The 17,733-nt window shown below is 37.1% G+C and overlaps 1 protein-coding gene across 2 annotated transcripts; it reads right to left on the bottom strand.

Annotated features, from left to right (window-relative positions):
- Window positions 1–1,581: 1,581 nt before the first annotated feature.
- Window positions 1,582–16,548, bottom strand: LOC121286887 (protein-L-isoaspartate O-methyltransferase domain-containing protein 2-like). Of its 2 annotated transcripts, none has more exons than XM_041204104.1 (6): window positions 16,447–16,548; window positions 12,143–12,467; window positions 10,345–10,447; window positions 9,040–9,211; window positions 6,863–6,986; window positions 1,582–2,631 (listed from the first exon to the last, which is right to left on the bottom strand). In XM_041204104.1, the coding sequence occupies exons 2-6, from the start codon at window positions 12,447–12,449 to the stop codon at window positions 2,249–2,251; spliced, it is 1,089 nt and encodes a 362-aa protein (XP_041060038.1). In that variant the 5' UTR covers window positions 12,450–12,467; window positions 16,447–16,548; the 3' UTR covers window positions 1,582–2,248. The 2 variants fall into 2 exon arrangements, with proteins under 2 accessions (XP_041060038.1, XP_041060039.1); XM_041204105.1 differs by lacking the exon at window positions 16,447–16,548 and adding an exon at window positions 16,186–16,408.
- Between the last annotated feature and the right edge of the window lie 1,185 nt (window positions 16,549–17,733).

Genomic DNA, 17,733 nt, shown 5'->3' with positions numbered 1-17,733 from the left:
TGTTACTGTTCTGTTGCCATAACTTTGTCAGAAATGCAGTGGAAACACTGTTTACGCAATAGGGCTTTACCATAGCTCTGCAAATATATGGCAGTGCAACTGGAAAGGTACAAGTAAATTCCACGCCAATGGCTTCATAAGATACATGAATGCACACCTATACATAACTGCATAAGTATGAATGTACTTCATGAGAAAACATATTTAATTTGCTAAATTTCTTTTAACTGTTCTTTTACCCTAAAATGTCACATTTCTGTGCACTGAATGGCACCTGCTACTTATGTGCCCACTCTGCTAACTCATATCCTTCTGCTTTCTTCCTCACTTTGCTGTCTACTAATTTGGTAACTTTAGCAAACTTCAATAGCTTCCTTCTTGTGTCCATATCCAAATAATTTATTTAAATAACAGAGCTCCCAGCACAAATCCTTTGGGCAAACCATTACTCAACAACCTGAATGGTCACTTACACCTACTCTTGACTATATTTCCCTGAGTCTCTCCAGCATGGAGGTACAATCTCTTTTAATGTCACATGCACTGTAAAAACAAGCTTGTGAACAGCTAAAACTTGAGACAAAATTCAGATAAAATTTTAAACAAATAACTCCAAGGACAAAGTTGATTACTAATGCACACTTGTATTCATGGCCTGGAACTTCTGCTCAGTCATAACATTGGCAGAAGTTCAGCATAGCATGACTTCCACATACAAGCATGTATGCCTGAGCCAATTTCCAGTGTTAGATAATTTGATTAATTTTAGTAAGCTTTGTGGCCTCTGATGAAATTTAGTGACGGGGAGGTCATAAGTTAGCTGTGTATTCAAAAGATTGCCAGTGCATAGTGTGACCAGCTGCTTTTGTGCTTCCAATATGAAATGAAAATTTGTTTTAATAAAAAGACATTTTTACCCATTAAACTTTAAATCCTGTCTTTGCTGTGCCAAAAAATTTGGGATGTCAGGGACAAAGAGGCAAATCTTGCATTCAGTGCCACTATAGCACAAACCATTGAAATTACATCTGCTGACACATTTTTATTCTTTACATTTCAGGTCTATCTCAATGTGGGTCAATCTCTTGTACTTTACCTCTAACTTTTGATGGAACTCAGGTAGCTGTAAAGATGGACAGGAATCCAAAATTGGTCCTAGTTCCTAACCAAATTTCTGCTTTAGTTTTGATCTAAGAAAATAAAAATCAGCAAAGGAAGGGTGGAAAATCTAAAGTAGTTACATCCAAACTTTCTGGCTTTGGAGTTGCTTAGGTATATATAATAAAGCCGTATGGGTTGCATATGAAGTATAAATCAATATTCCTCTGAAGTTACATACATATTTGTAGTAGTGAATAAGATGCATAATGATTTGCGACTTTTTAACAATGAGGCAGAAGAACCAAGAATCCTTTCCAAGTTGCCAAAAAAAATGAACTTGAATCAAGGCAAACCAGCAAGTAAAAACATAACCAAGTTTCTGGACATGGTGGAGATAGGCTGCAAATGTCCATAAGTCAGTTTGCACACTCCTGGTCTAAAAGTGTGCGTTTTGAAAATTTTGACATTGAGGCGATAGAGTTGCCTATGTATCAACTTTTATTGTTTTATTTATTGCAGAGAAATGTCTAAACAAGTACTTGCGTACATCAGTTCATCTACCAAGCAATCTGCAAAAATATGAAAATATTAGAGCAGTAACTAATTTTATTTTTTTAAAACATTTTTTAAATTAAGAAGCTAATCTGAAAAGAATTTCTAAAGTTGCATCTTAACAACTGCATTTAAAAAACAATTTTGGCATATAAAGCACAGAACTGTACTTAAAATCTACCATCTTTAAACTAAACAGTATTAAATATTCAACTACTAAGTTATTACAAATTACAATATTTCGTTATATGGACAAGATACAAGTCACTGGAAACAGTTTTACAGGGATAGTCATTTTACATTTTTCTAATCATCTTGCATGTTGTTTTAAAGAAATGCTTGCCATAAATGATGCAGTAATGTACAGCAGGGCCAAGCATAAAGTTTTGCAAATACTCTACACGAATAATGCTAGGAATTTTTAAAAATGAAACTAGTCAATTTAGTAGTAAACTATTAATAGGAAATTGCTAATCAACCAAGTCTGTAAAAGTGCTCACTTATTTTTTCATTGCAATATATGTCCCCCTATATTTTTCAAACTTTAGCTTATGTGCAATATATTACAGTTATTACTAGCAGTCATTTCCAAGACTTATTTATCTCTGTAGTACAGTAGGTATAATTTTAATGGTTCAGGTAAAGGCAAACTGAGGATTTTTTCTCGAAGCAGATTTAATGGAGGCTCAGGTTTAAAGTCGTTGTACTCCTTTTCATCATCATCTCTCCTAACATCTTCCATGTCCTCCCCATTATTATTGTTGTTGTCAAAAGGATTTGAAATTCGACTTGCAAAAACCTGCTTATCAACAAGAACGATTGCATCCATGCGTCGTCTGCGGACCCGCCTTCTTTTAAATCTGGAAAGGGCCTTTGGAGGAACTCCGCCATTTGACTTGTCCTGATTTATTGCATTTTTAAGAGTCCGACGAATGCAGATCCGAGTTAAGTCTTGGAGAGTTCCAATGCTAACTGAAGCTGTGGAATCACAAATTCTGAAGTAATGCACATGTCTCTTTCTTTACAATGTACATTAATATAGAGCCAAAATTTTCAAATTTTGCATTAATATATTCTCTACACAAACCCCTAACCAAAACTGCTACAATGAAAATGGATAATTAAGGAGATAGAGAGAGAAAATGAACATTTTTTATTTACTGTATGTTTCATTTGATTTGGTTCACCTCACCTAACTGATGAATATTTCTTGTACACAATGCTAAGGAGAAGTGCACAAAAAGAAGCCAGCAACTAAACTTTCAAGTTACATAATATTGAGGGGTTTTTTTCTGTTTGATAAGTAAGCAAACTTAAAAAAAAAATCCAGAATGATGTGATCTAACACAGGAATTCAAAAACAAGAGGCTTCAATAAAGCAAGTCAAGGTAAACTATCTCCTTTGGTCAATGAATTGGTATCTAAGGGCATAAAATTTAACATCAGCAGCAAAAGAACAAAAGGAGCTAGTTAGGAAAATTATCTTTGTGCAGATAGTTGTCAGGACAAGGAATTTTCTACCAGAAAATGGTAATGGAAGCAGAATTACTAAGTTTTTAGGACAGATGTGGATAAATATTTTAAAAATAAAACTTAAAGGAGTATGAGAAAGTGGCAGGGTAATTGATCTGAGTTTAGCTTTTCATAGAGTCACACAGCCTACTGAGAACTAACATTTCTATGATTTTATGATCCATAACACTCAATTAAAGGAAACAAACCCTTAAAAATACAAGCAGCTCAACAGTGGTTAAATAAGAGCTGCAAAAGACCAGAAAGGATTCCAGATAACAAGTAGAGAAACAAAAAGTGTGAGACAGTGAGGAATTGGAGCTGGAAGGATAACACAGACTGATGATGCTCATAAACCAGTTTTCTCAATTCAGCAGCCTTTTAAGCAACTTGCTCCCAGGTGGCAGTAACATTGTTCAGCCCTGGGTCAGGTGCACACTATTCCTTATACTATGGAAAACCCTTTTCAGAACACTCCAAAAAATACAGCAGTCTGATTATTTTACCACTGGATGGTCCCAGATGCAAGGTTTTTCTTCATTCTTTTGATTGGTTCTCCACTTATCTATCACTTCCAGCATTATTGGTAGGCTCCCACTCCCAGCAATGCCCCCTCCTCCCATTTCTCCCAACACCTCAAATGCCTCTCCATATCTAACCACCTCCAGCCCAAAACCCAACTCCAAATCTGGCCTTTTCTAGAACCCCCAACCCCATCACCTCAACACTAATTGGCAGCCACATCTTCAGCTGCCTAGGCCACATGCTCTGAAAATTCCTGCTTAAACTCCTCCACCTCTTTCTTCTCTTTTACGACTCTTCATAAAACCCACACTTTAACTCAACTTTTGATCACTCCTCCTCCTTTGGTGCACCCCACCCCCTGCACAGTTAGACCTCTGTGCAGTGCCTTGGGATTTTTTTTCTTGAAAAAGGTGCTATAAATGCAAGTTGTTGCTATCACTCACTGCAGTACCACAAAGCCATCAGAGGAGTCTAGGTCAACCTCCAGGATATCAGCAGCTTCTTTGCTCTCTTTGCCAGCTGATAATAAGCACCAAACTGCGACATGCCGCCTCCTTCATTTTAAAATGAAGAGTTGAACCTGCAGCGCTTAAATATAGATTACTACTTTAAAGAAACAATTGCTATGCAAATTTCATCAAGTCTCCTGACGCACACATTTGGTTTAAAACTTTTATCAATGTCACTGAAGATAGAGTCACTTTCCTTTAGGTTTGACCTTTTACTGCTAGATTTAAAATCAAATCTGCCACTAAATGGAGAAAATCCAACAAAACTGATATCCGCTAACAGTTTTTCTTCTTTCAAAAATTTTTGGCATCAAATGAATGCATTTATCCAACTTCCAACAAAAACGATATTCCCCCAGTTGTATGGTAAATGCTGTTAAAGCAGGCACTTTGTTTTCTCTCTAGTCCCTTCCTACCCTCTGATCTTAATTTATACAGATCCTGTGGCTTCCAATGTGAGTTGCTCCAAGAGCTCTGTTAATACTGCTCAAAACTGGAAACGTGGAGACATAACAGCATTCTCTACAGGACCCCTCACACCTGGGTTCTGCTTGTTGTCTTCTCAGAACATTGCTACAGGATCCGAGGAGAATGGGGTAACTGAACCTGATCCTCTACTTCTCTCTACCCCAGTGTCCCATTTAATGAAAGCAATCTCTTAAAAAAAATATTTTTTTCTCCACTAGGTTTTTCTTAGAAGAGATAGTCCTAATTCCCCACGAGACTAATTGCTAAAGGCACTGTGTCAGGGAGTACTAATTTATTGAGACCAGAAGTTCCAATTTGATTCTCAAGAGTGCTGTTAGATGGCTTCACTCGGGGTTTCACATTGAGCATTCTAATTAGGTTCTGCATTCCTAGGAAAGGAGGGGAAAAATATCAGCCAGGACTGGATTCCAATGTGACGCTCTTCAGAATCAAATTCACAAAGAAAAATGATACAGGAGCAAAATACTGCAGATGTTGGGAAATCTAAAATAAAGACAGAAAATGTTGGGAATACTCAGCAGGTCTGGTAGCATCTGAATAATGATTACTTTGCTCTGGTAAAGACTGCTCATGTCCACGAAACCAAACTCCAACAAGTGTCGCTCCATTCAGGAGATGAAGAAAGGATTAAAAGTCGATTTTTCCTTTATTTTAAAAACTGTCCACTCGCTCCTGAAGGTGTGGAATCTATTGAGGTAAGATTCTAAGCAAGCCAGGAATTCTCCAGGACACCATCCAAATGTCCATTATACATGTGTCAGCTTTAACAGTTAGTGTCAGCCAGCTTTCTACTGAAGGGGCTGCACTGCTAATCATGATCTTGATGTTAAGTGACAAACTTGCAATTGAGCAGGGATTTCTGGATTATGATCAGGGCTGGAGTTTTGATAGGTTAGACCCTACAAGTGTGCAGACTATTTCAGCATTTCTAGTACTACCCAGCTAAGATCGTTAACTCAATCTGCACCACAAATCATACCTAAGAATTTTCTGGTCTGTTGTCTCACTACCTCAGTGGATAAATATTACTTGAAACAATTCCTTTGTCCTTAATGGCTAGAGACTATACTTTGCAAGGTTTTGTAACATAGTTGAACCATGTGATACAATCATGCAAACACTTAATGCATTTGTTTGAAATTCATCTATTCCAGCAGAGTCACAAATATGTTTAAAAGAACACCTTCACTAAAATAGTGGAGGCAGTAATTTCAGACTAATAGGTTAAGTTTTAACACATTAGTGTTCCATGGCATAATTTCATAGCCATCATCTTATTTCACATGTTCTTAAAGTGGAACTAATGTAAAAACATCTACTTGCAAGGGATACTATTTGGGGCAAAAACACATTATAAAACAGTATAGAAAAGAGGAATAGGTGAAATATGAAGCTTATTCTACCGAAAGGAAGAAGTGTAATCTTCCTCACTCCATGTTCTCTACTCTGTAAACTAAACAAACCATAAACGTGTTCATAGATCAGACAACTTGAATGAGTGACCAATTGGTCTCACAACTAATGCAGTCAAAACAAAAACAAATACATGCAGAAATAAATGCAAGTTGCATTTGAAACTAAATTTAAGAAAAAATAAATTCAAAAGGACTACTGATCAATCAACAGCTGTATATAACAGCATAAAAATGCAATTCTATTTCTTTTTTTAATGGAATGATGTAATCAGTGAAAGGCAAACTTAATTATTGTATTTTTCAAGTTATGGGAAATATAATAAACTAGCTGTAAAGTTTAATATAACCACTACTGCTGTAAAACCTCAGGTGCTTCCCAAATAGATAGCACTAGAAAAAAAACTAGTAAATTAGTGAGTTAATCTGCATGGCAAAAATATCGCAAGTCCACATCTCATAGAAAACATCTGCGCAATTTGTAAATCTCAACGGTAGAAAGATACTTTGAATTAAAAGCCTTTGAGTTTTAGTATGATGCAAAAATCTGACACAAACACTAATACAAGAATTATGTAAATGTGTGTTTATATTTACAATTTACAAATTTATTTAAATGCCAGACATTCACCATTGGGGAATATGCTTATAGGCAAGCAACTGGAAAGCAGATTACTGAATACACTACTACATTTACTAAAAATTAAATTCTCATTAAGTATACTAAGTTTCTATTAAACTTATCATACTAATAAAACTTACGTAATTGGACTGTTCGTACTTTCCCAGCATCTGTGTTGCAAGGTTGGATTAAAGGAGCAAAGGAGACAGCCAAGATTTTTTCAGTTTCCCAAGTATTCAACCCTGTACGCGTTATTTTAGTTAGCTGCGTCAAATAATTTTTATAAATTAAGTTGCAAGTAGGAATAACAATTATTAAAACAGGAATTTTCAAAATGTGACATAATCCCAATTGTTGAAATGAAAGAAACTATACATATATAGCATTATTTTACAGAATTTTACAAATGATGGAAAAATCTTGGGAAAATACAGCCCAAGTTCCAGTAAGTGCGACTGGAAGGTGAAGCTCAGCATTAGTAACAATTTCAAAAAATTATTCTAATGTATACATATATGTATTTGTTTTAGAGCATTGAACTATACTTTCAAAATGCTATTAAAATATTTGACTAATTACAAAATATTTATAATACGTATGCTAATAAGAAGAAAGCAACAGATCCAGCACAGGGACGTTACCTGTAATGTCACTTATTGTAATGGAATCAATTGACTAAAAAGAAACAGCACTTTATTACATCCCAAGATGCTTCACAACTAAAAAATTACTTTGACGTACAATCAATGCTGTTACCTAGACAAATATAGCAAGCAATTTCCATGCAGCAAGTGCCATACAAGAAATTAAACAAATAACTAGTTCTTCTGTTTTGGATGATGATTCCTATGAAAATCGGTCGTGAAAGAAGTAACAGCGGAGCTGGGCCAGAGATCAAAAGTCTCAGTAACATTTACTAACAAAGGGAACTGAAATTTTAGAGTTATCCAACATATTCTACAGACACTTTTTAATAATGTTTTGGACCCTGATTGCAGGATTACCTCTTTAGCAAACATTATGTGCCCACCAAGTTCCAGAAAAATCATTGTTAGCCACCTTGGTTTCATTATAATTACTGTTTTATTTTAGAGAGCATTCATGGAGGTAAATTATTTACTTCAATTTGAGTCATTTGACTTTAGATTTCTATGCTGATAGTGCATCAAAATTCAAGCTTCATGTCACTTGATCACAATGTTTTGACTAATCTAAGAACTAATTTACAAAGTTGGGCTCCTTGTCTTGAACCTAACTGCTGGGAGCATTTACCAGAAAATTCAATCGCATACCCCAAAAAAGGGCAAGTTGGGAAGGTAAGTGATTAGCGGGAGTGTGATCAAAAGAGCAGGAGGTGAACCTCATGGGCAAGATGAACTTGGAGAAGACATCAGGGAGATAAGAAAGGAGCTAAAGAAAGATAAAAGTTCAGGACTAGGGCAAGGAGAAACTTGGGCGAATTTTGGCTTGGTGGGGAAGGGTGTGGAAAGGGCACTCTATTTTATTGACAAACAAGTCCATAAGCTCCTCCACATTGTTTTGTAGATTGTGTGTGTGTGTGTGTGTGGGGCGGTGGGGGGGGGGGGGGTGGAAGCGAGAGAGAGGAGTTTGTTTTGAAGATGAGGGTGGTGGTGGTGGTGGTGGTGGAAGCGAGAGAGAGGAGTTTGTTTTGAAGATGAGGGTGGTGTGGGGGGGGGCAAGAGAGAGGAATTTAAGAATATGATTCACCATAACGAAGACAAGCTAGGGGATATCAATACAATCCAGGATCATTCTGAGAGGTGAACAGTTTTGGTAGAGGATAACAAGGCCTAAGGATACATACTGTGGTCCAGATAGATCTGGATGGTTAAACTAGTTGTGTGCTAGGCACATTCAAATCTGCATTCCATGAAGTTGTGGGAGTGAAAATGGGCCACGCCAGGAGGAACAATCTGATGGGAGAGAATAAAGGGCGCCAAAGGCATATATGGAGTGAGTGAGATGGAATAGGCTGACAGCTGTAGAACTATCATGGAGAATAGTGAACCAAAGGTTTAGACAATTGGGAGTTTGAAAGTGCAGTTATAATGGACATATCAATGTAGGGGGGGCTATTAAAAAGCGTTTTTCTTCAGGTGCAAATGCAAAGTGAGGTTCGAAGAAGACAGTGGCACTTAAGGGGTGAGGATACAAAGATGCGATCAGAGATAGCTTGATCAGTGATCGATTGCAAGGGTGTAGAGGTCACGTGAGATGGCATGGTTGAACATGATTTATACAACAAACGTTGAAGACATATCATTGGTTATCTGAAATTAGTCTGCTTTAAACTTACCTTCTCTTCCAATGGCATGACAAGGATTCCACCAACTTTAATTAAATTTCTCATGTACTCTTCGTGATCCTTCTGAACTCCTGCCCCACAGTAGACTCGGTCGTACTGATGACTATCTGTAGCAATCTCCAGGCAATTACCCACCACAAAGGATGGCTCACAGAATTCAAACCTAAATTTACAAAATCATATCACAAGTGTGAAAAACTGTTTTAGTTCACTTGACCACTACAATAAATGAATGTTTCTTAGATTCACAAAGTGAAGCTTGTCATATGCTGATTTGTTGGTACTTCTTTGTTCTCCATGCACAAGTGATTTACACGAGTATAGCTGAACAATGATCAAAAGGATACTAAAATAGAGTGCATAAATGGCAAGTAAGAATGCAGAAGACACTAGTCACATAAAAGTTAAAGGGAGTGGGCAGGCATGCAACAAACAAAATTCAATGAAAATAGATGGAAAAAGGCACATTTTAGGAAAAAGAACATGGAATAAAAATAATTCTGAAATTGTAAACTCTGAATGAGGAAAACAGAGATAATGGAGTGTACATATGCAGATCTTTAAAAGTAGAACTGCAGATGAAGGAGATAAATAGGATTTTAAGTTTTATTTAGAGGCAGTGAATGCAAAAAAAAGTATGATAAAAATGTGTACACTCATTGGTTTTACCACCATAAGCTTAAATTAGGACACACTTTTATTGGTGCGTTTTCCTGGTGTGCTTACACATGGAAAAAAGACAGCATGTTCTTCAATAGTCTACAGGGAATTCTTTTATTCCAATCCAGGAATACTGCCCCACAGATAATTATGTCTATACAGGCATAACATGGAATACTGTTTATGGATAATGGATGCAGGTTTGCTAGTTCTCGGAATGGCCATCACAAAAGTAGGTCCACATTTTGTAAAAAGCACACAATTGCTGGCACTGAAAAGTCAAAGAATTTATATCATGAATCATAAAAAAACAAGGTAGCAATTGTCCAATGGCTACGAAGAACCTTTGTGGTAATATATAAACACTATTTATGCTGAGTGCATAGAAAAGATACAAGGAGATGGCAGGAGGACATGAATGGGTCTCTTGTGCAATTAATGGTTTGTTTCCAACACAATATGTAATTTCAACATAGTGCAGAACAGTCAGTGTAATCTGCAGATGTGAAATTTTAATTGCTTCACACCAAACAACTTTAGGTTTGATATTATTTTGCCTGGATTGGAAAAAGCTATGTTATCTTCCTCAGCTTCCAATCAATTACAAATATTTAGCTTGAGGTCTAGAGTACTTACTTATCAAAGCTGTCACTTGTCTTGATGAAGTTCTCAAGTTTTTGGTTGGCATATTCCACAACATCAACATGTAGCTCTATTCCATGATTTATTCCAAAGGGGCCTGCAAGCAGAAGCTTAATAGTTAATGAAAGTAACTGTATGCAGTAGAGGAAATTTAATTTGCATTTAAATTTAATACAGAATTTTATTTGCTAAAATTGAAAGCACTTAATGGTATTCTTTCTAAGGTCAAACTGGCTCGAGATGCTTTAAAATATACTTAGTGATACAGGTTATATTCAAATACGAAAGTATACGAAAATAGAAAATAAGCTACAAAATACAAAACATCCATGGGTCATATGAATAGAATGATTTCCTGTGATAAGCTTTAAGAAAAATTACAATTTAAAAATACAATTGCAATTGAGTGGGAGGTGGTGACATACTGGCATTGCCACTGGACTAGTATTCTAAAGACCCAGGGTAATGCTCTGGGGACCTGGGTTTGAATCCCACCACAGCAGATGGTGGAATTTGAATTCAATAAAAATCTGGAATTAAAGATCTGATGATGACCATGAAACCAGTGCCGATTGTCAGAAAAACCCATCTGGTTCACTAATGTCCTTTAGGGAAGAAGATCTGCCGTCCTTACCTGGTCTGGCCTACATGTGACTTCAGACTCACAGCAATGTGGTTGACTCTTAAATGGCCTCTGTACAAGGGTAATTGGGGATGGGCAATAAATGACGCCTAGCCAGCAACGCCCACATCCCATGAACAAAATAAGATGAGCAAGTGCATAGCATACCAGTCATAATACAACCAATTTTGGCTTTTAGCAGTCTAATGAGATTATAATTTTGTTATTTAATCCAAGAGCCTTTGACATGTATAGTATTTTTGGTCAGGTATTCAGCAAAATTCCAAGTGGCACAAAAATTACAGCAAAGATCACAGTAATGATTATATTAGGTCTAAATTAAATACTGGTTTTAAGCAAGTTCAAACTATCATGATCCCTGTCTTGCATTCACAAAAAATAGGCTTACTTTTGTGATTGTTATTGCAAAACACCCAAATGCATGCATTACACAGGACCTACAGTTTCAACTTTGGCAAAACAGAAATGAAAACTTATCATATATTTGAAGAACAACAACTTGCATTTACAATGCACCGTTAACATAGTAAATTTCCCAAGGCGCTTCACAGGGAGGTTATCAAACAAAATTTGACTGAGCCACATAAGGAAGTAAGTATTAGGGCAAATGACCAAAAGGTTGCTCAAAGATGTCAGTTAAACAGTGTCTTAAAGAACAGTAGAACACTAGGGATGTGAAGAGGTTTGGGGAGTGAATTCCAGAGCTTAGGTCCGAGGTAGCTGAAGGCACACTGCCAATGTTGGCGGGATCAAAATTGGGGAGCTACAAGTAGCTAGAATTGAAGGAGCACAGAGGTAGTGTTGTAGAGCTGGAGGAGGTTATGGAAATAGGGAGGGGGTAACACCATGGAGGCATCTGAATTATAATCATCTCATCGCCAGACCGAGCACAGACATGATGGATGAATGGGACTTGGTGTGAGTTAGGATATGAACAGCAGGGTTTTGAATGAGCTTAAGTTGTGCATATGCTTTTTCACCCTGCATACAATGTTAACCATAAACTGCTTAATGAGATCATTTGTTCCCCTTAAGGGTCATAACAAACTACAGTATGTTTTCTTCATACTACTCATAGCTTTCAAGGTATGTCACTATACTTAGTGGAAACCTTAAACAAACTGTAACCGTCTTAACTTATTGGCTCACCTAAAATTAAGCCAACCATTGTACTCAAATAGCCAGTACCACTTCCAAGGTTCAAAAAGGACAATCCCGGTTGTAGGTCCAGTGCTTCCATTACCTCAGAGTAAATGCAGGGTGCAGACAAATGGATATTACCATTTTTCCAAGCCAAGTCTTTATAGGCATTATCTTTGTAAATTTCCAAGTAATAATCAGCACGATCTATGGCTCGGAAAGCTTGCTCTACCACCTCTGTTCGGATGTAGTGTGCTTCTTTTAGATTGTCGATTAAATCATCATTGTCTTCACCAGCACTCACAGCACCTCCCATCTTTCTCAACTGTTGGAACTGCATATTAAAGTTAAGAAATGTGAGATACTATACAAGATTTTAAAAAAGTATCATAATTATTCAATATGTTATGACATGAATGTTGAGAAATGCATTTCTAAAAAGCAATATTCACTACATAAATGTAACTAAATTTAAATTGGTGTTTGCTAATATAGTCTTCAAATCCCATCAAATTGCAAGAAGTTAAAATTACATAGATGAAAATCTCTGTGCCTTTGTTTCTATTGAGAAACATACATGGGGGTTTTGCTGAACTATGTGAAACATTATAAACCTGTGTATGAATCCTAGTAAAGGAAATGGTGGCAAGCAGGTTAAAATACTTTGCTGTATTCTTATATTATATTATCTGCTTTGCTAATTTAGAAGTCACATTACGAAGATTTACAGTTTATAACACTCTCTTAGTGGCAGGCTTTAGGTAACCTTCTTTACATCTGGTTCTTAAGAGACTGATTATATATATAGCTGGTTGCCAACAAATTGAAATCTAGTGCCACTAAATGGCTTAAAAATGCACTACACTAAATGCTGGCACAACTGGAAACATATTGCAGTGTCAAGGAATATCCCAGAATGCTTGCTATTGTCCATAAATAACCCACATGCATTGGGTACTGGAGTTTTCAAACTACTCAGAATAAACAAGATTTTTAATTAATATTAGCAAGGAAAGCAGCAATCTTGTAATGCAAACCTTTCCCCTAATTGCCTAATATTCACCAGTAGTGATAGCTGTAAAAATAGGTTGATAACCTATGATCAAATATTGGATCAGTTGTCAGCACCAGAGAACCCATTGTCATTGACTCTGGATTCCCACCTTACATCACGTCACACAATTCCAGCAATTATTCATGTAGTAACTCAGTTTTTTATACTACAAAAGCTGCATTACCTACATAAGAAAGTATTTTTATTTTATTTTAATAATTTATGTCCCTGGTCTACTATATTTGTTTTGCTGTTTTGCTTGCTACTTACAGCAGCAGATAAAATACTTCAAACTATAATTTATGCTGCCTAGCAGTCTAATGCACAAGCACACTACTTAATGCAGTAATACTCCATATAAAAGTCAGAGGATCCTAGGTTCAATCCCCATTCTACGCAGAGTCAGCTAGCCTTAGGAAATAGGAGAAAATTAGCCAGGGCTCCACCTCTTGTTTATTATTGTGACATCAACCAGAAAGTTGTGTGTGTGTTCAAAAGGATCAGGCTAAACTACAATACCTTTCACAGGCAAACGCCTGCCAAAATTTGCTGTTTCAGTTCATACCTGAATGTGCTTGTGAGACAATACCAATCAGTTCCCTTCAGGAGAGAGGAGGGACAAAATTAAAAATAGAACTGCTCTGTCGACTAAAATAGACATACAGAGGCTGAAGCACTCCTATTTGTAACTTTTGTTTAGATTGTTGCTAGTCGGTCAGACATCATACCAGGCTAGCCACAGAAGAAAAGATGCTGCCACAGCTGTTTCCTCCAGCTCTTGTACTGTCTGTCCACTGTGACTCTTCTATTCAGGTCAGGGTCTTCTCACGTGTTCTCACCATGTTCCTCGTGGTCTTTTCCCAACCGAACTCATTCCATCACCTTGCAGAAATATCGATCTTTAGCCATATGACAGACGTTCCCCGCCCAAAGCTTTCTTGTAAGAATATGGTCTGTTACTCCATCATGTCACTTCAGTATTGGCCACTTGGATTTCCTGGCTTATACCCAACATCTTCCTTCCACACCAGTCTCCAATCTTTGTTTCTGTCATATTGTTGCTAAAATACTACAAATCATATTGTATTATTTCAGTTTATCCATGTAGTATTTCTGCATTATTTCTTATGTTTATTTTCAACAACCTATTTACACAGGGGCCTGGTTAGTGCTAAAGGTTAATTATTTAATCTGATCCAGCAACAAAAAAAATTAAGTAACAGCATTCTTGATAAACAAATCAATCCAAAGGGCTTTTAACAACAGGATAATCTGAGGTAACCCAAGCAAGTAGATGGTCACATTACAAACAACTCAAATATTTACACTCAGTTTCACATATGCGTGCTAAAACATTACAAAAAATTGCAAGACAGTTTGCAATGTAGTCGGGACTTGGGAACAAACTGCAAAGAATCACATGAAGGCTACAAAACAAAAACAGCAGTGGAGTACTCAGAATGTGGCATGGGACTTACTAAATTTTAGAAGTTTCTCGAATCAGTTAGAAGCGAATGTTTGAGATGTATGATTTGATAACTATGCTGGTAAGCCAATTTTAAGGCTTGCTTATCCTCTACATTTGAGCTGGTTTTGTAATATACAGCATTATTTATTGTTGGAGTAGAAAACAATTAATGTCCCTCTCTCTTCTTCCCCACTCCATCCCATCCAGAACCACCCCGCAACATCATTTTGTACGTGAAACTTAAGCAAGCGACCCAGTCCCAGGTCTCTGCCAGCATATTTCCCCAAATGGCTGTTGGAAGATATGCAAGAGTGGATCAATCACAATTTCTTTATCTGAACACATAAATCACCAAGCATCCATTTATACTTGCATCTTCACCTTTACACCGTAACCAAGATCACAAACGTACCAAAACAGTGGGAAGTGTCTAAAAGTTACTAATCTCTCCTACTTAAATAAACCATTATTGAGTATTTCAACTGAAGATAAATTTCACTGCAACTGGCAGAAAAAGTCACCAATAGAAAAGCTTTCATCCGTTAACTACTAAAATGTTCAGTCAGCAACACAAACAAAGGCTTTTAGCAAAGGCTATAGCCTTATGAAGTAACCAAGTGTCTTTTAGTTACATGGTTCAAAATCTGGAGTGGTTTCATTTTCAAACAAAGGAGCTTTATTGCAGTTTTAAAGCAAACTAGGTGGAAACTAACAAACGTGGATTCTTTTGGTTCTGTTTTGCTTAAGTTTGCAACTATTATGCTACACACCATAATGCAGATTTCAGCAACTTTAAAGCCACCCTGACCTCAAAACTGCAGTATCAGGATGTAAGCCTCAGCATCATATTTTACTTCCGCCCGTAACCCTCTACACAAAAGGAGTATAGGGACCAGAATAACCTTCATATAACAGTATTAAAGTTAAGATTAAATACTTCTTTATATCAGTTGCTAAAACCACATAACATGACAAAATTAAATACAGGAGTCTCTATGACACTATTCCTTTTTAAACATGTGTTTTTGCTCTCACTCTTTCTTGAACTATAAAGCTGTGTGAAACATTTCCACAGCACGATTCTCAACATCAACCATGCCTCACATTATACAACACAGGAAAGTACAGGAGCTGAGTAGACTGCAGTCTAACCAGTCAGTCCCAAAACCAGCATTTTTGAACCACTCGCCTCTTTAAACGTCTATCAAAGTCTCCTTTAAAATTTTCTACACTATGTGCCTCCAGAGACATGCTACTCCATACATTCATCATCATGTGGGAGAAGTGGCTAAATCTAAATTACCAATGCACCTTTTTTCTTCTAAACTCGACTCCATGATCCAGAGTTCGTGGCAATCACAAGCATACTATTTAGGCCAATTTATCCATTTCCTTAAGCATTCTTAAAGTAACCTCTCCGTATAGCTCAGATGCCTAAAACTACACAATCAGGTTGATGGATCCCTTTCTGAACTGTCTACAATCGGGATATTCTGCTGTCGTAGGGCACAGTTTGTAAATGATTCTAACCCCATGCTGTTGTCAATATGACGATGATGATGATGATGTTGTTACACAGTCTACCCGATATTCTCTGTCTGGCCTGTCGGTGGCGCTGTGCCTCGCTTGTCTCGAGCCTGTCGCTACAACCCGACACAGCCTGGGCTGCCGCAACGACATTTTCCCCGGAGCAGTCAGGGTTTTAAATCCTCTTTTTTTTATTATTATAATTTACTCTTCATGTCGCATCGCGTTTGTTGAGCAGAGGGCGGGCACAGGCTCGCCGCTTACCGAGTCGCGCTGTCTGCGCTCTGTTTTTGTCAAACTGCCGTTCAGCACTCAGCTCACTTCACCATGTAAACACTAAGCGGTGACGTTTCAGGAAGTGCGTCAGCCGCATGTAAATTACATGCAAATAAATACGAGAAGCGCTTGCGCAGTGCGACCAGCCAGAAGAGTTGATGATTGATGGATAATGTGACTGCTGGACTGTGCTCTCTGTTACACAAACTTCTCAACTTAACAAAGCTGTCAGATCTTGAAAGTCAATTCACCCGAAGGGATATTTAAATATTTCCAATATTATTTGTGAAATATTTCATACTATTAAAGTAGAAAACTTTTATTTTTTTCACAATTTATTAAAAGGACTTTGGGATTTTTACTAATGTTTTGTGAATGGTATTCTGCAATTTGGTTAGTTTATATTCAGGGCTCATTAATATATGGCAACTGAATAAATGGTACTGGTTATATGATTTTCAAGGATTTTTTCAGTAGTGTTTTTATGGTACTGGTTATATAATTTGTGAGCTTCTATCATTAATATGCTTTATACAAATCTAAATGCTAATCATCCAGATTATGGTCTTTTTTATTCATTTGTGGGATGTGGTAGCCCAGCATTCATTGCCTATATCAGAGGGCATTTTTAAGAATCTGGACATGTAGACCAGCAGATTTTCCTTCCCTAATGGATACTAGCAAACCAGATGGGTTTCTACAACAGTCAACAATGGTTTCATAGTCATCATTAGACTTTGAATTCCAGATATTTATTGAATTCAAATTCCACCATCTGCTGTGGGATTTGAACCCAGGGCCCCAGATCATTACTCTGGGTCTCTGGATTACTAGTTCAGTGACAATACCACTATGCCACTGCCTACCCCTCATGAAAACAGTGAGGGGAGCATAAATTCACAGTAACCACATGTGTTGATGAATATGCATGTCAGTATGTGACAGACATTGTTTTGTGTTGAATGACAGCAGAGCTTCTTTGCTTTCTCATTGTAAGTCTTTATTGAACTGATCTCAAGATCTCTGCTTACAGAGACTGGCAGAGGTCACCGACTACAGAAAGCCAGATGAGACATGTATACTGTTGCATTTCAAAACCCAAACAGCCTCCTTTTCAAACCAAACAAAGATACAAACATCCCCTTTTCTGAGTGAAAGAAAGTCAAATTTGCTTGCATGATCATGTGTAACTGTGATTTACCCAAGTTACCCATTACACACCTATTGCTCTCATGCATTAATAACTAGTCAGTCTCTGCTGGGTTGATTACTTCC

This window comes from Carcharodon carcharias, chromosome 14, assembly GCF_017639515.1.
Source record: "Carcharodon carcharias isolate sCarCar2 chromosome 14, sCarCar2.pri, whole genome shotgun sequence".
In the NCBI taxonomy this organism is placed as follows: domain Eukaryota; kingdom Metazoa; phylum Chordata; class Chondrichthyes; order Lamniformes; family Lamnidae; genus Carcharodon; species Carcharodon carcharias.
This window is presented reverse-complemented; position numbering and strand designations above follow the sequence as displayed.

Excerpts from the sequence above, each read along its gene's own strand:
- LOC121286887 (XM_041204104.1), bottom strand. The coding sequence starts at position 12,449 with ATGGGAGGTGCTGTGAGTGCTGGTGAAGACAATGATGATTTAATCGAC. Across the intron at positions 10,448-12,142 it reads AATGGTTGGCTTAATTTTAG|GCCCCTTTGGAATAAATCAT; the intron begins GTGAGCCAATAA and ends TTCTGCTTGCAG. Across the intron at positions 6,987-9,039 it reads TCATGCCATTGGAAGAGAAG|CTAACTAAAATAACGCGTAC; the intron begins GTAAGTTTAAAG and ends TATTTGACGCAG.